General features: G+C 35.4%; 1 protein-coding gene across 5 annotated transcripts in view; it reads left to right on the plus strand.

The window, feature by feature from the left end:
• Nucleotides 1–15,729, plus strand: part of TBC1D5 (TBC1 domain family member 5) — a 318,296-nt gene that overhangs the window by 171,455 nt on the left and 131,112 nt on the right. For all 5 annotated transcript variants that reach the window (XM_017732138.1, XM_017732139.1, XM_017732137.1 and 2 more), the window contains 5 exons: nucleotides 2,043–2,151; nucleotides 3,922–4,011; nucleotides 4,116–4,187; nucleotides 6,483–6,550; nucleotides 11,439–11,541. In XM_017732138.1, coding sequence (XP_017587627.1) covers nucleotides 2,043–2,151; nucleotides 3,922–4,011; nucleotides 4,116–4,187; nucleotides 6,483–6,550; nucleotides 11,439–11,541 — 442 coding nt within the window. The remainder of the gene's footprint in view (nucleotides 1–2,042; nucleotides 2,152–3,921; nucleotides 4,012–4,115; nucleotides 4,188–6,482; nucleotides 6,551–11,438; nucleotides 11,542–15,729) is intronic.

A 15,729-nucleotide genomic window follows, 5' to 3' on the forward strand; every position in this document is an offset into this window, starting at 1 on the left:
ACAATGTGAATAGCTTCAGAGTCTGACCTGTTGTGTGTGCACAGGGGAATGTGTCACTCTTAAAACATAGCTACCTTAGGGAGGTAGCTTGGCAGGAGTTACCATGGCCAATGATGCTACAAAATTTACCATGGCAAATGAAGAATATTATACGTGATAGAAACAGGAGGGTTATTTAGATAGACATAGTATACTGTAGCTACTGAAGTATAAATGACTGTGAAAGAAAGGCCCAGATTTTTCTCAAGCTGTGTCTGCTATATACCATACGTTGTATTTAAAGGAGACAGAATCATGGTAAACAATCGTAGGCAGCTCCCTGCAGAAGGTGAGGATGTGTGGGAGACAGGGAGGCAAAAATGACCAGATAGTCTTTCTGACTTGGAGAGTGGGGGATGTGAGAGGAGTGAAAGAAGTTGCCCCACACCACTGGAATGACTTGCTGCTCTTTTGATCACTTTGGGGGTACTGGCAGTTGGGAGAAGCTAAAGACAGCCCTAAACCCTGCAATCTAACACTGTGGCAGTCATCTTTGCTCTTATCTGGAATACCTTCGCTTTTCAAAGTAATTAATACTCAAGATCCAGAAGTAAATGCCTTTTGTTTTTTTTTTTTTTTTCAGAAATATGGTCCTAGCTGAAAGGTGGTACATTCACAAGCACAGCACTTTTGGTCTCAGCATGGATCATGAGCTCGCTCCTGTCACAGAGGAACAGGACCATAATTTCCTGGCTTGCCAAGTGCATTCCTCTACAGTTCTCAGCAACTGTATCTTACAATTCAGTTTTAAAAACCTCACTCTCCCAACTCAGCTTAAAAGGCTGAAAACTATCTAACTTAATCTTGCATATATTTAGAGCAATTTGCAAAACCAAAGTTTGCTGGTGTTTAGTATAACCGACTCTGTGACCCTCCTTAGCAAAGTAAATGTGGTGAGATCTTAGCCTGGAGTCATAATAGTAGTTTCTCTCTTCCTGGTTTCATTTGGTCTCCCAGGGAAAAGTAATAGTCTCCCATGTGACAGGGGGAGGAGGAGATGTTCACCTTAAGGACATGCATTGAAAATAAATCTGAAACACATTTCCCTCCACATAACCCAGCTCTTTACCTTGAAATTGCCCTTTGGAATTTAGAGTGGTTACAGAAAGTCTGTGAGCAAGTCTTGGGCTATGAAGACTATCAGATGGCTTACACTGTTCTTGAGATTCGTTTCAGTAGAAGTTGCAGGAAATATAGGTTTAATTCTTTTATTCAAACTCAGTAGATGGTTTGGGACAATTAATTTCCAATTGTTTCCCAGTAGAGCAGATTTACTTGTATATTAATGAGGCACAGGTGTTAGGCCCCTGGTGCCTGCATGCCTGGGAGGCATATTTAGGTTGTTTATCTAGTCAGCCATAGGTACTGCAAGGTACTCAAGCTTGCCTTTAACAGTTTATACAGTGAGGCTTTTTAATTTTTTGATGTTTTTTTAAATTTGCTAGCACCTGTTAAAATTTTAAAACTGATCATGTAGAAAGAAGTAGGAGTGATTTCAATAGTAAATAGCACTAAATGTTAAGGAAAGTCATCTTCTATGATGCTTAACTGCCCAGCTTGACATTAAGAAGAAAAGAAGGTTCATTTAAGCAAATACGTCATGTGAAGAGCTAATACAGTCAACAGTGTACTTTTCTGTTGCATATTTTTGGAATAGGTACTTCTTTGTCTACAGCTGAAACATGAATGTGCTTATATTAATATTCATTTTTCTTGTTTATTCACTGAACTGCAGTACCAACATTTTAGAGGAAATGGAATAGCCTCCATAGACATTATGAATTTCAGTAGCTGGCATAATTATAGCGATCTACATATTCATTAAATCCAAAGAAGAAATGTGTCCAAAAAAACAGCCATGCGTTTAGAAGTGGTACACAACTAAATATATACATTTTAAAAAGTTCCTTTCCTCTGCTTATCCAAAATTGTGTAGTGTCATATAGTCCTTAAATCAGCTAAGGCTTTTTTTGTTTAAATGTTCATTCCTTTTGCTTTTTCAGTAAAGAATGGGAAGAACTGTTTGTAAACAACAATTACTTGGCAACTATACGGCTGAAGGGGATTAATGGGCAGCTGAGAAGCAGCAGGTTCCGTAGTGTTTGCTGGAAGGTAAGAAGAGAAAATATTTATTTACAGTTTGTGGTTGCAATATATCAACACATTACCTGATGCGCTGGAAGATTATTGATGCAAAGAATCATGAATTTTCCAAGAGACTTCATCCCAATGTTTTCCTACTCATTTTTGTAATTCATAGGACATTTGCTAACCACATTGAGTTGCTTTAAAGCTGAATAGCAGGTAATAGCAAAAGAATCATAAGAAAGAGTATCTTTGTGCTGGTGATATGTTTAAAATTGAGTGCCACAGAGCCATCTCTTCTCTCAGTATCTGTGCAGGGAAGTCATGCACTGGAAATAGAAAGGAAGTTTGTCTAAAAAAATTATGGTTTTGTGGAATTTGGGACTGCTTTAAAATCAGTCTGATGCTTCTGCTAGCAGGTTTTCCCAGTGAAATGAGAAAATGAAGACCAATCCCTCTTGTAATGGCTGGATGGAGGGGGAAGCAAGGTCTTCCAGAAGCACAACAGCTCCTTCGGAGTCTCTTACTGTATTTTTTAAAGTAGCAGGGGAAGGAAGAGAGAAAGAAAGCACAATAATACTGAGATGCTAGATAAAGTCCAAACAAATTTTGTTGCAATGACATCAAGTCTTCTGTTGTGCACTAACTCTGATAGTAGAGAAAATTTTTTCTAGTAGAATTAACTGTGTGTTAACACTAATCAATTTAAATTACCTCTCTTGGAATTTTGCAACCGTCATTTTGGCACAGAGACCTATAAAAGGAAATTCAAAATAGTCCTTTATATAAATGAATGAAAGTGAACGTTCGAAATTTGAAATGTATGTAGCGTTGAACTAATTTAAAGTTAATGAAAATATTTTATTCAGCAAGCCAGATTAATATATGCCACCTGCATTTTTTTACCAGTTTGCTTCTTTTTAAGTCTCTAAGTTAGGAGGCCATAACTCAAAACCCTGAACTAACACAAGGATCGAGTACTTCACTGTCTACTGATTAAATCAAGGAGTGGTTTTATTTCAGAAAATAGACAGGGTTCATTTGAGTGTCCCAATATGGATTAGGGCTCTGTTGTTAAGTTCTGAAATTTTAAAGGGTTTTTTAGTAATTTAGGAATGTTTTGTGTTTGTCAGTACTTCTGTTTGTCAGTATTACTGTTTCTTAACACTTCACAATGTGCAAATAAAAACATTGAAAAAGCAAGAAAATACTGGGGTTTTTCCTTGTTTCAAATGCAATTAAATAGTATTTTGCACTGGATGTTTCTTTCTAACCCTTTTTAAAGAGACATGAAAAAACTGAGATGTAGGCATTCTCAAGGACTTCCTGCAAAACTGACCCTCTTAGCTGTCTTGCAGAATTCTAGAGCATGTTTCATGTCTTACATTGGATATATCGCTTAGTGCTTAGTTCCTGCTCTGCATTTGTGGTTCATTTTAAGCACGTTGCATTAGGTCATCAGTGTTACATAAATAGCTTCAATTTTTGTTTATTTCTTTTAACCTCTTTCCATTTTGTTTCTGCCTTGGAAGTCACCATCAACTTTACTGAAGCTGTAACAGTTTACAAAGCTTGAGTTTGTGGTTTCAGTTGACTTTAGTGCTTAATTTTGCACTGTAGAACTGCTGTTGTTTCTAGCTACTTATTTATGGGCTAGAAAGCACTAAAACCAGGAATATTTTATAGCTCTTTGCTTTCTCTTTCTCTCTGGGGTGGTTTATGCTGTCTGGTAGGATTTCTATGAAAAGCTATGTAAAACTGATGAAACTTACTACATTTACTTTGTTTTGCTAATAGTTATTTCTGGAGGTTCTACCCCAAGATAGAAGCCAATGGATTAAAACCACTTCAGACTTAAGAACGTCTTACAGTAAGATCAAAGAAATTGTAAGTTGGTACAAAATAGGTTCTCATACTTTGACATAGATATTAATATTTATAGTATAACAGGAGAGGATTTGATTTTTTGGTTTTTTCCTGTTCTTACCTAGCACATTACAAACCCTCGGAAAGCAGGACAGCAGGATCTGATAATCAACAACCCACTCTCTCAGGACGAGGGGGTAAGTTGACCCAACACATGCTACTAAAATTCTCATCTTTTTCATACTAAGACAAATGAGTTCTTGCTGAAGTAGGCAAAATGGCAGGTGCTAAAATCTCGCTCCTAAATGTCCAAACTGACTTGTGTTGACAATTGTTTGACAGGTTCTGCTGAAAAACTAGAAATGCCCGTTTCCGGGTTGATATTTTGATTTTTCAGGGCTTAACTCTGGAAAGGCTGTGGTAAGCAAAAAATCAGTGCTGGACTACAATTAGTTTCACAGCATATCCTTTCTTTAACTGATACACTTTTTCATCACTGTATGTTTTCATTTTATCCATAAAATGGCTCTGGTTTAAGGAGTGTTTAAACAGTCAATATGAAGTGAATGCTGTTAACAGAACACTGAAGTAGCCTCCTCTGGAAGACTGTTCAACCTTGGAAGGTTTTCTACTAGCACTTTGTTATACCTGGAAAGCTTTTAAGTATTTTATAGCACATATCTTTAATCTTTTCTATTAATTATGTTACATTGTTACCATCAAAATTCTTTTTATCAATTTTATTAAATAACTTAATGCCATGGAAACAATATGTTTGGCTGCATTTAAGAGATTTACAGCCAAAAAGTCTGTCTCAGCTATCTTTGGTGATACTACTCCTGTTTTGTCCACAAACAGAAGCCCGTACTTCATTTACAGTGTGGTACTGTGCTCCTTATTTAATTTAGAAGGAGAGAGCTCTGCAGCTGTTATGACTGTGCACGTCATCAAAGTATTCTTGCATCCAGCTGGACAGAAAGTTGTGTCAAATGTAAAGGATTTAAAACATTTCTGCTGTAGTTTGTCATTATACCCAGTAGCCCAACCTGCTTTCTGCCTCTGGTGTCTTTAGGATGTAGAAGACAGAGGTTAACATGTCAGAGTATGTGGCAGGGGATTAATCTATAAAGCAAAGCCACAGGCCAAATCAGGCATAGGAATGAAGAGCAAAGTGCTTTGAGCCTCTGCTGTGACTTAATGTTACACCCATTTAGTGTCCTGATTTTTCCTTCCTTTTTGCAATGCAGCTTCTGTTTGCTTCCTCTGTTCTGATGGGCCAGGGTGGGAGCAGGGACAGGGGAGTTTCAAAATGTGGTGTAGCTGCATGAAAAGAGTTGTGAGTTAAAAAGGTACTCCCTGTATGTAAGACATTGTCAAAGATATAAATATTTTTGAAGTTTAGGTTTTTTCCCATTTTGTAACACAAATATAGCAACTAATTAACATGGGGTTTTGTTATTTTACTTACCTCCCCATAGACAGCATTAATTTGCTTTCTCTTTTCTTTCTGAGGAGCATAAACCACCATGGCAAAGAATTGTTTACAGGGAGGCAAGAAATTGTGGAAGTATTGTACAGACTCTGTACTGTATTTCATTCACTGGTGCTGCTGCTATCTGAAAACTTACCTTACCTGCATGGAGACTGTTACAGATTTTGCTCCATCTGTATTTTGATCAAGTTACCATCCCTTTAAATAAAGAATACAGTTTCCAATACTTTTTCTGGAGCATACAATTAACAGCACTTTCTGACTTCTTTCAGGTTAGCTTTACAAAGTATTTGTAAACAAGGCATGGAAACGAGAGAGAGGATGAAAATGGTCATAAGCATAGCTACAGAAGAAGCTAAACCTACTTCAAATTCTTGTATTTAGTATTTTTTATTTTGACAGTGAGCTTTAAATACTCTGGCTTTCCCTTTCAGAATTTTATAGAATGGCCAGTCTTGATCTTCAGTGTGGATTAGAATGATGTCATTTTCATAATGGACATATGATTATCATACACTTACTTCCAAACACTTTCTTATTATGGATATTGCAGCAGCTTCCAGTTAAACTCCATACATTCATAGGAGAAACATGGTACAGTCCAGTGATAGACACCTTTTTTCTTGAGTGAACAACTGAATTTTTTTCAGTTGAGTTGCTGGTTCTGGTAAGTTTGACTTCATTGCCATTCTAAATACTCTTCCTGGACCCCAAACAAGTAACTCACAAACCTGCAGCCATCCAGTGAGCAAATGCTATGAGCCTAGAACAAGGATTCAGGAATTTGAATGTTTTTATTTCTGATCTAAACTGACTTTCTCAGATATGTTGTGCTGGTCACCAACATTCTTTATCTCCCATAAAATATTGATATACCTACCAACCAGGAATGTTGAGGATTAATTAGTTAATATTTGTACAGTACTTTGCTGATGTAGTTTATAAGCCTGAAGTATTAGTAGAAGTCTTGGTTTCATACAATTATTTTTCCTTATTTCAGAGTCTTTGGAATAAATTTTTCCAGGATAAAGAGCTTCGAGCAATGATTGAACAAGATGTGACGAGAACGTATGTAGATCTTTAGGAGAAGTTGCTATATATCAATTTATATCCTGCATTTTTATGTGGTATACATTATATTGTGTTTTCTTGACTTTGGTTACTGTAAGTGTCAGGTTTGTTGAACATGAATGTGTGGAAACATACATTAAAAGAATAAAAATACAACTTCCGTGGAGTAAAAAATGAGACAATCTAGCTGAACATTAAATCCTGGAGATTTATTGGTATCATTGAAGAAAAGCTCTTCTAAATTAAGATATTAGGAGGTGTACTACTTGTGAAATTTAAAGTAGTTTTCTGTATGAAGCGAAGAGAAGGTAAGAGAAACTGAAAGGTCTTTTAAATAAATTATGATCATAATGAAAGATCAAACAGATTACTTTCTTAATTCTCAACACTTAATACAATCAATAATAAAAGAGCAGTTTGAAATTAGTAAGGGAAATGTCACTCATGTATAGAAGTTGAGAGAAGTTTATTTATCACTATTCTAATTTTATTTGTCATATATGCCTTTTAAAATTTGTCCTGATATTACTATGATTATGTTTTCATCTTCTTGGCCCTTAGGTCATTCCTGTTTAGGAACTTGTTTGAGTTAGAACACTCAGTTACTGAAAATACTTTTTTTCAGAGTGCAAACATTGAGTGATGCGTAAATGTAATTAAATTCAACTACTGGTTTGCTACCAGGTGAAATTTTACTATATTGCAAATTTTTGTCCTTATAACTTGAAAAAAGTGAGGATAGTCATAGATTTTACAAATCCCAAGCTTACACGTTTTCATTTACAGGAACCAAGTCATGCAGAAGAAATCATTGCAGTCTGGTTTTCAAATATTTTACATGTCCGTCCCTAGACCCATTCTTGAATGTATTTTGCCATGAGATGTATAATTAAAGTCTGAGTATACTTTCATGTGCATTCTCACAACAGATGGTATTTTTTGTTTGTTAAAGGAAGCAGTTCAGGATGTACTAAGATTAAAATATATATGCATCTAAACTATAATTGGAGACTGAAAAGTTGTATGAAGGTTATGGTGGATGTAAGACTATTACTTAAATATATATGTATACACACACAAAGTCGAGGCTCTCACTGTGGCAAATGGCAGAGTAGTATTCACTAATATCAGTAATAGTGAGTAAAGAAATTTTCATTTATGCATTTACACAAAATAATGTCTACTTGAAACAATAGTGGTATACATTGTGTCATCAATAGCAAAATAAGTCAAGCAATGAAGAAGCAAAATTTATCAGTGACATGAATATATTTGATAAACTACAGGCATTTTGTATGTATGCTTGTCTGTCTGATCATAACACACAGTATGCATTTTTACATATAGATATGTATCTATTTGTAAACTATACTTATTTTAAGAAGCAGTAAGTTCTACATTCTGTGGCTTTAGAATGTAAAAACCCTCTCTTTTCATTTCCATTCTTTAAATAAATCCCTGGAGTTAGAATTTTAAAAGTTTAAAATTCATCATTAATTTACAATGCTTTTTATTAATGGTTAAAATAATTATTATATTCAATTACCATAATCATTAATTTCTAGTTGCTGTTTCTTATTTAATGAATGTTTTTATAGGCTTTGTCATCTAGGTCAGTCCTCCATCATCCCACAGTATCAAGTAAATAATGCTGTAGAGAGTGATGCTAACTGCACACAGAGTAGCAAACCAGAGTTCCAGCTATCAAATCAGTGAAAAAATTACTCTATAATGCTTTTGTTAGAATTCCCTGAAGTGTAGTAATAATAAACAGGAAAAGGGGCTAGAATTAGGCTCCTAAAATTGGTATTGGTTTAAATTGGTTTAAACTGCAGGACTTTGCTATCTAAAGGCAACTGGAATAAAGTTTGTTCATGTGTGAGTGTTTGTTCCTATGCATTTTGAGAATCCTTATCTCACCTAATAATTAGGTCTGTTAAGTCTAGACACTCACAGCTGGGTTAATCATGCTTTAGAGTCTGTGTACCTGTAGAATTCTAGGACACGAATCATCTCTTCCTAAAGTATAAATTTAGTTTTTGTCTGATGAATCCCACTGTAGAGAGGTACGGTTTTCTTCAATAGTTATAAAAGGCTTCTAGCTCACCAGTGCCTAACAAAACTTTAGTTTCCTAAAGTCAGGTGAGAGAAATACAATCCATAATGTCTACATACAATTTTCAGCCTGTTGCATAAGAATTACAGCTTCCAATATTTACAAGTAGGAAAGGATATTAAGTTAGTCCCAACTCATTTTTAAAAATTTTTAACAATAATCTGCAGGAATAGCAATCAGCAGATTGGCAGATGCAAGAGCATTTAACTCAAATCAAAATACCAGGTTACTTTTTGGCATCAGAATGGACATCTAGGGTTGCAAATGGCTAGATTTCATGACCCTCTTTCTATCTCCAGTATTTTAGGAAACCAAAATGCTTAGGGGGCATTCCTCATAGACTAATCAAGTGGATTTCTTCTCTTTTGTAGTAGTACTTTTATATATTGGACTACTTAGTTTCTGCTTCAGGAGTTACAATCACAGTTTAGGATGATAGAAGGTGTATGAAGGTGAGTAGTGGTGGGTGCTGAGGTTCCAAACTTTCCATCCCGCAAATAAGAAAAAAATAATTGCCAACATAAAAAAGGCAGTGGAGAAGCAATTGGACAGCTACATTCTTCCTAAGTATGTGGAAGAGATGGAAAGAAACAGCAATCCATTGATTATGATCCTCATTTCTGTCCGCCACCAAATTTGTTTTGTGCATCCTTTGTTTGCCAGCCTGTTTCTTCAAACTTCCATGTCAAATTCTGGCTGCCTCTGGTGTAGGGGCCCCTAAATCAGCTGAAGGACTATTTTAGAAAGTTGTATCTGACTCACGCTGGTCTTCACTTCTAGAAAGCAGGGACCTGAATGCACCATTATTTACTAATTGTAGAGTTGTGATAAAACAGTCTAGGAAAATTCCCATGTCCTTATGCAGGCTTTCTCAGAGATGTAATTAAATGTAATATTCTCATGTTCATGAAAAGCATTCTTACCTTGCTGATTTGAGGATACTGTATTTCTTTAAAACAGAGCTTTAATCATAAAGTGACATTTTCCACAAAAATCCATCCTGAACTGATAGTTCCCTCATGATCTCTTCTATTTACATTTACTATAATTAATACTTCAGCCAGCTTATTCCTGAGTTCATTATTATCCATTCCGTCACAATCTCTGGTATTACTAGATCCTCACAGATATCTCTGTGTATTTTTGAGTTTTCTATGTTAGTCTTCTCTTCCTAAACTTCATAGGGCAGGCCTGAATAACAGTCCTTCAGAAATAATCTCTTCAAACCCCTAAATTATGTCAATTGCCATCTGCTGTAATGCACTTTTGGTCTCAGCTGTGTCCTTCCTTTACAGTAATGTGATTACTACAAGTTCATACAAGTTTCCAAATGTTGGTTTACCATTACCTCCACCAGGTGCCAGGAAAATGTTACACCTCTCATCCCAGTGCCTCTCTCAGGACTTCAGCATTACTGTGTTCAAGGCACGGTGTCTTCTCTGCCTTGGCTCTTTATTCAGCTCCTTCATCCAAGGATTTCATAGCACCTTTCTAGCCTTAATTAGTTCTGTTTCTGTGCTTGCCTGTCATCACCTCTGTGAGATGACCACAGTGATTATCAACATTAATAGTCTTATCTGAAGTAATTTATTATGATTTCCTATATTGTTGCTCTGTGACAGGCTTTACAACATCCTTAAATACAACTGGTCTGGAGTATAGCATTGTAGCTCAGACCTGGGAAATTTGTTTGAAGAAATCTGATTTCAAACCATGCGATTTAATTTTAAAACTGACAATACTACAACCTTTTTTTCATCTGTCTAGCCTGAGGCCTACAGTTGTCGTCTTTTTTAAGTATTCTTCTGTTTTGCTTTGTCCAACTTTACCATTTCCTTTCTTTTTAGTATTCTGCCTTTTCAGATTTTATTAGTTATTGCTCTGTATAACTGTGGAGCAATGTGGTTTGGGATGTTTGCTTTATGAAACATTTTTTTCCAGATAGTTATTTCTTCAGTAACAATGAAAGCACCTTTGTTTGTGCACTTACTGTAATTTTAAATTACGATACATCCTGCATAACCACTCTATTTTGTCCCTCCACTAGTCAAGGAGCAGGAAGCACAGGTGAGAGTTGCTTCAGAGTAGTTACAGACTGGAAATATTTACATTTTCGGTATGCATATAACAGGATTTTCCCAGAAGCTTTTTTTCTTTATTCTCACACAAGATCCACTTCATTCTGGTTCACTTAGGATATTTGCCCAGCCAGATTATTTTGTAATTGTAAAGTTTATTTGCAACAGCTGTTAAAGACAGTGAAATGTCTAAGTGTGTTATATTGCAACAGATACCAGTAAGAAATACTAGATTTTAGGATACTGGTTTTCATGTCAATTATGAGATAATTAAATAATCTTGTCATCAAATGATAATATTCTTTCAAATATTAAAGGAATATTGAACCTTTGTGTATATGCATCTTCTGACATATTCTCATCCATTCTTCCATTTCTTCCATTGTATTTCATTCTTTCAGATCTCTAGCTTTAATGAGATTAAAAGGGATTAGTTATTTAAATATAACTGTGATATCATCATACCTGTGTAGCAGACTGGTATATATTAAAGAACATGGTTTATAATTTCGGTTGCAAAACAAATGTAATAAATCTTTAGAAGTATTTTACTCTAGTAGCACCCACAATTCACAGAGCAGTGGGAAAGCAGACAAGGGAGAGGCTCTTACCTAAAACCTCTTCTAGAAGACCAGCAACTGGCATTCTGCGCACTCTGTTGTTTACTTTTGCTGTATTGCTTCATTTTCAGCTTTCCTGAAATGCAGTATTTCCAGCAAGAGAACGTAAGGAAAATTCTTACAGATGTTCTGTTCTGCTATGCCAGAGAAAATGAGCAGTTGCTTTATAAACAGGTAATGAAAATACTGTACAGGTGGCATTCATTGACTCAACATTTTCTATATGGTTTGACAATAATGTACCTCTGTTGTATCTGAAGTTGTATCATAATGCTGAAGTAATCAAAGAGCTGCTTGTCAGCTGGTTGGTAAGTAAGTTCATTGAATAACATATGCTTTTTCCTCATAACACAGTACCTCAAATTGTTTTCTTTAAGGCTGCTAAGTTTTCTAACTTCAAATTTCTTTATAAACATCTTTGTCATTGGTTAAGAAAGAAAAAAACCAAAGAAAGACTTTCTCTGCTTAGGTAAAGAAAGAAAGTATGCCACAGGATTTTAAATGGTACTAAATAAACAAAAGGCATAAATAGTGACTTCTGAAATTTAGACAAAGTTTACTATTTTAAGTTTTATGTAATATTTTAAGTTCTTCCCCGAAGTGCTAAAGCCATGCAGTATGTTAGCAAATAGATCTTTATCTAACCTTGTAGCACCCAAGTACAATGCAGCTGACAAAATCCTGAGTGAAGGATAAGGGTGCTACAAAATACCACTTACAGGGTTACTTAAAGGAGAGTCTGCTCAAACCATTTTTGATAAAATGGTAAAGAAGGCCTAAGTAGCACTAAGTCTGTATCCACAGAGTTAGTAACTTAATTTATTTCACATTTGTTCTGAAGGTTTTGAAGTAACTATAAACACTATACTGTATTCATATAGCAAGACTAATATGCAGAGTATCAACCCAAGTGTATTTGTATTTGTTTCTTCACGCAATTATCTGTAGGCTGAGTAGAGATTGACAAACCCAGGGATACTTTGTGTGCATGGACAAAGGATAAACTGTAGAGGAGCCAACTTCAGGTAGATAGGAAATTTGTTAAGACAAAAATACAGAGATTCAGTAAATGTGAAGATTTTTATAAAACAATCTACGCTTTCAGACATAGTCTGTGATCACCCTGTCCTCAAGCCAGGGAATAGGGTTATTTCATAGAAACAAAGAACATGTGAGCTGAAGGAACAGTTACTTCTGAAGAATTTCTTAGAGATTATATAAAAAATGGACTATATAGTTATCAAACATATGAAACATCTATCAACTGGTTATTTTTCATGTTTGACAGACAGTGAGCAAGGAATGGTCTTGCATAAGGACAATAAAAATGAGATCTAGGAGCTGTGTTTTGAAGGGCACTGCTTAAAAAAATGCTTTGCAGTATTCAGTCTCCTCTTTCTAGTGAATATAGGCCAGAGGACTGATGATGGGAAAATGGAAGAACACATTCTAGCTAATTTAGTCTATCATTTGTTGAACAAGAAGTATTATTTTACTCTTTGATATGACTTAAAAGGACTTAATTACCCTCTGCTCATATTTAAAATCCTCTTGATTCCTTACCAAGAAATAATACCTTTCTATATAGGGATGGAATATTTAGCCAGATCAAATTTAGAAAGAAAAAAAAGTGCTGCGTTTCATCACAAGCTGTTAAAGCTATTATTTTCTACTAGGTGACACCCCGTTTAACATAGACCATATTGTTAATAGTTATGGGATTTTATTGAATTAATGAGACTGTTATCATGTAGTAGAATGTCTTGCTGAGTTAATTGAAACTGCAGAGATTATATAAATGGTATTAATGAACTTTGACTGCCTGATGCCTCAGCTTTAATAAAGACTGCTTGGTGGGCTAAATGAACATAGGCGGATAAAAGAACAGGTTCAATTTTGTGAGCCTACAGGCTGTTGACAAAGAAAACTTCTTTACCTCTGTTTTCAACTGGTGTGCATCAGTAGTGTGGTAGTTCCAGGAAGGGATTGCTACAGGAAAAAGGGGAGAGGAAGTGCAGAAAATTAAGTGAATTTGGATCATGAAAAACTGTTGATTTAACCTCTCTGAACTGTGTTTAGTATATCACCCAAGTCTTGTGGTGCTGTGCCAAATAGCAAATGATTGTGGTTTTCCTCTCTTGTTGTGGACATGTGTTACTTTTATTAGGAGCTTTGTGTTTTTCTTACCTCATTTTAAAAGGGTGGGTTTGTCTGGTTGGTTTTTTTAAACAATAATGCTCCTTTTAGCTTATTAATAAGATCCTCCTTTTTTGTCCCCATGCTCCTCTCTTTCTAGATAACATTTTTTCATGTCCACCATTACCCTTCTCTGAATTAGCTGAAAAAAATAGCCTTTGGTAGCAACAGGATATGTTTTTTCCTTCTTTTATCAAATACCTATCTAGAAGTCAGTCTCCCTGATGTAGTGTTTTTACCAGACTCAAGCCCCAATTCCCATGAAAATTTCCACTACAGCAAAGCCTAGCATATTTTTGAGAAAATAATGAAGGTTTCCATTTATTCATTGGTAACAGATCATCTCCAAGTTGTTGTCTCCACAGTGACCTGAATACAAAGCCCAGATTAAGGAGCTTGTCTTCATTTGCAGTTTCCATCATGGGGACTGGTTCTGTTGTCGTCCATGAGAATTCCTCTGTCTCATTTGTATGACCATATACAAAAGATACAATTGCCATTGTAATTATAAAACTTGGCCAATGAATGGAGACTGATATTTCTGTCTGTCAGCATCTGTCCCTACCCGATGTTATCTTCCAAAATATTTGGAAAAATTATAGTTCCTTGACAATTTGCATACTTAAAACATTCTATTGAAACTATTACATAGCATCAGCATATAGTCTTACAAGAAGCAATCAATAATGTTTGTTTAATATGCATATATGCATGAAAGCTATCTTTGTAGTACGGTTTCTGGGGGTTTTTTGGCCAGCCTGAAGGAACATTTTATTTGATAAGGAAAAATGTATTTCTATCCCTAGTCAAATGAAGTAGAATGTCGTGGAGCTGTATTACAGATTTTAAAGGCAGAATCTTCCCTGGGATCACTGCATTTTTAAATAACAGCTATAAATACAAAATCTAAAGAGAATAGTGTATTGTACTTAAGAATATGTAAAAGCTACTCTTAGAGTTCTTCTGTAAGAGTGGTGACAAAGTTCTGGTCCTAGTTACACTGAAAAGAAATAGTGAAAATTAAGCTAAATCACTAGGCTAGCTATTGTTGGTTCATGATTTGATTGCCCTTAGAGAAGTCAGTATAATTTTGAAATGCATTGATTTACTTGTCTTTGTAAAAAGGCTATAATTCTGGTTTTCTTTCTAAACCATAGACTGTATTATGGAATCAATATTTTGTTGTAGCTGGGAAGTGTCATAAAATTATCTGAGCTCTGTCAACTTATTTATTAGCACTAAAGAGTTTTAGTAAACTGTAGCATTGAAAAAATATGTGTATGCATATTACACTGGTAGGTTTCTTGCCAAGCTAAAAATCTCTAAACATTTGAAGTACTCTTGTAACTGAAAGATCAGAGGTATCTTTTTGAAATCCTGATATTTCATCATCTGTTTGTTTTGGTTTTGTTATATGTGGGCAGCCACATTATGATTCTATTTTATTATAGAGTTGATATATTATTATGTTGGAAGAATGTGTGATGTGCTTTTATCTTTTATAACTAATTCTTATTTTATGTCCTCTTTCTTTTTCTTCCGCTTATATGTTTGCAGCTTAGTTGGTAGTTTTTTTAGATAGTCAAGTTTTTTGGCATTTCCATTTCTCTTATTTCATGTTTAGTATATCAGGGCGAATAAAAGATTAGACGTGGAACTGTTTGTGGAACTGTTAATTAACCGAGGGCTCTGTGTGTGGAAGTACAACCCTGGTTATTTAAATATTTTTGCCACTTATATATTGTCTAATCCTGGACCTTTCTCCTTTGACATGACCATAGTATTTTAAGAAATCAAAACTTGACAATTTGTAATCTAACCCGTTTGTGGTGTTTTACATCAGCTTCTGAAATAAAATGGCTGTATTTGGGTTTTGGTTTTCCTAACTGAATTTTTCTTTGGACTTCATCTTTCAAAGTAGTCCCTAGAGGTTCAGAAATAGGAAGGGAAAGAAAACATCCAAACTTCAGCCCGCCATTGAGGCTATAACAGTCATCTCAGTCCTTAGGAAATTAAAATTAAATTTCCTAGGATTTCAGTTGATAGCACACAGAGAGATCGTGAAAACTTTTTGTCAGGGTCCCTTCCCCCTGCCATGTGGTCCTGGGAGAGGGGCCCTGGGGGGGAGACACGGGGTTTCCCTAGCCCCTGGTCAGCCTCATTCCC

This window comes from Corvus brachyrhynchos, unplaced genomic scaffold (genome assembly GCF_000691975.1).
Source record: "Corvus brachyrhynchos isolate BGI_N302 unplaced genomic scaffold, ASM69197v1 scaffold53, whole genome shotgun sequence".
Lineage (NCBI taxonomy): Eukaryota > Metazoa > Chordata > Aves > Passeriformes > Corvidae > Corvus > Corvus brachyrhynchos.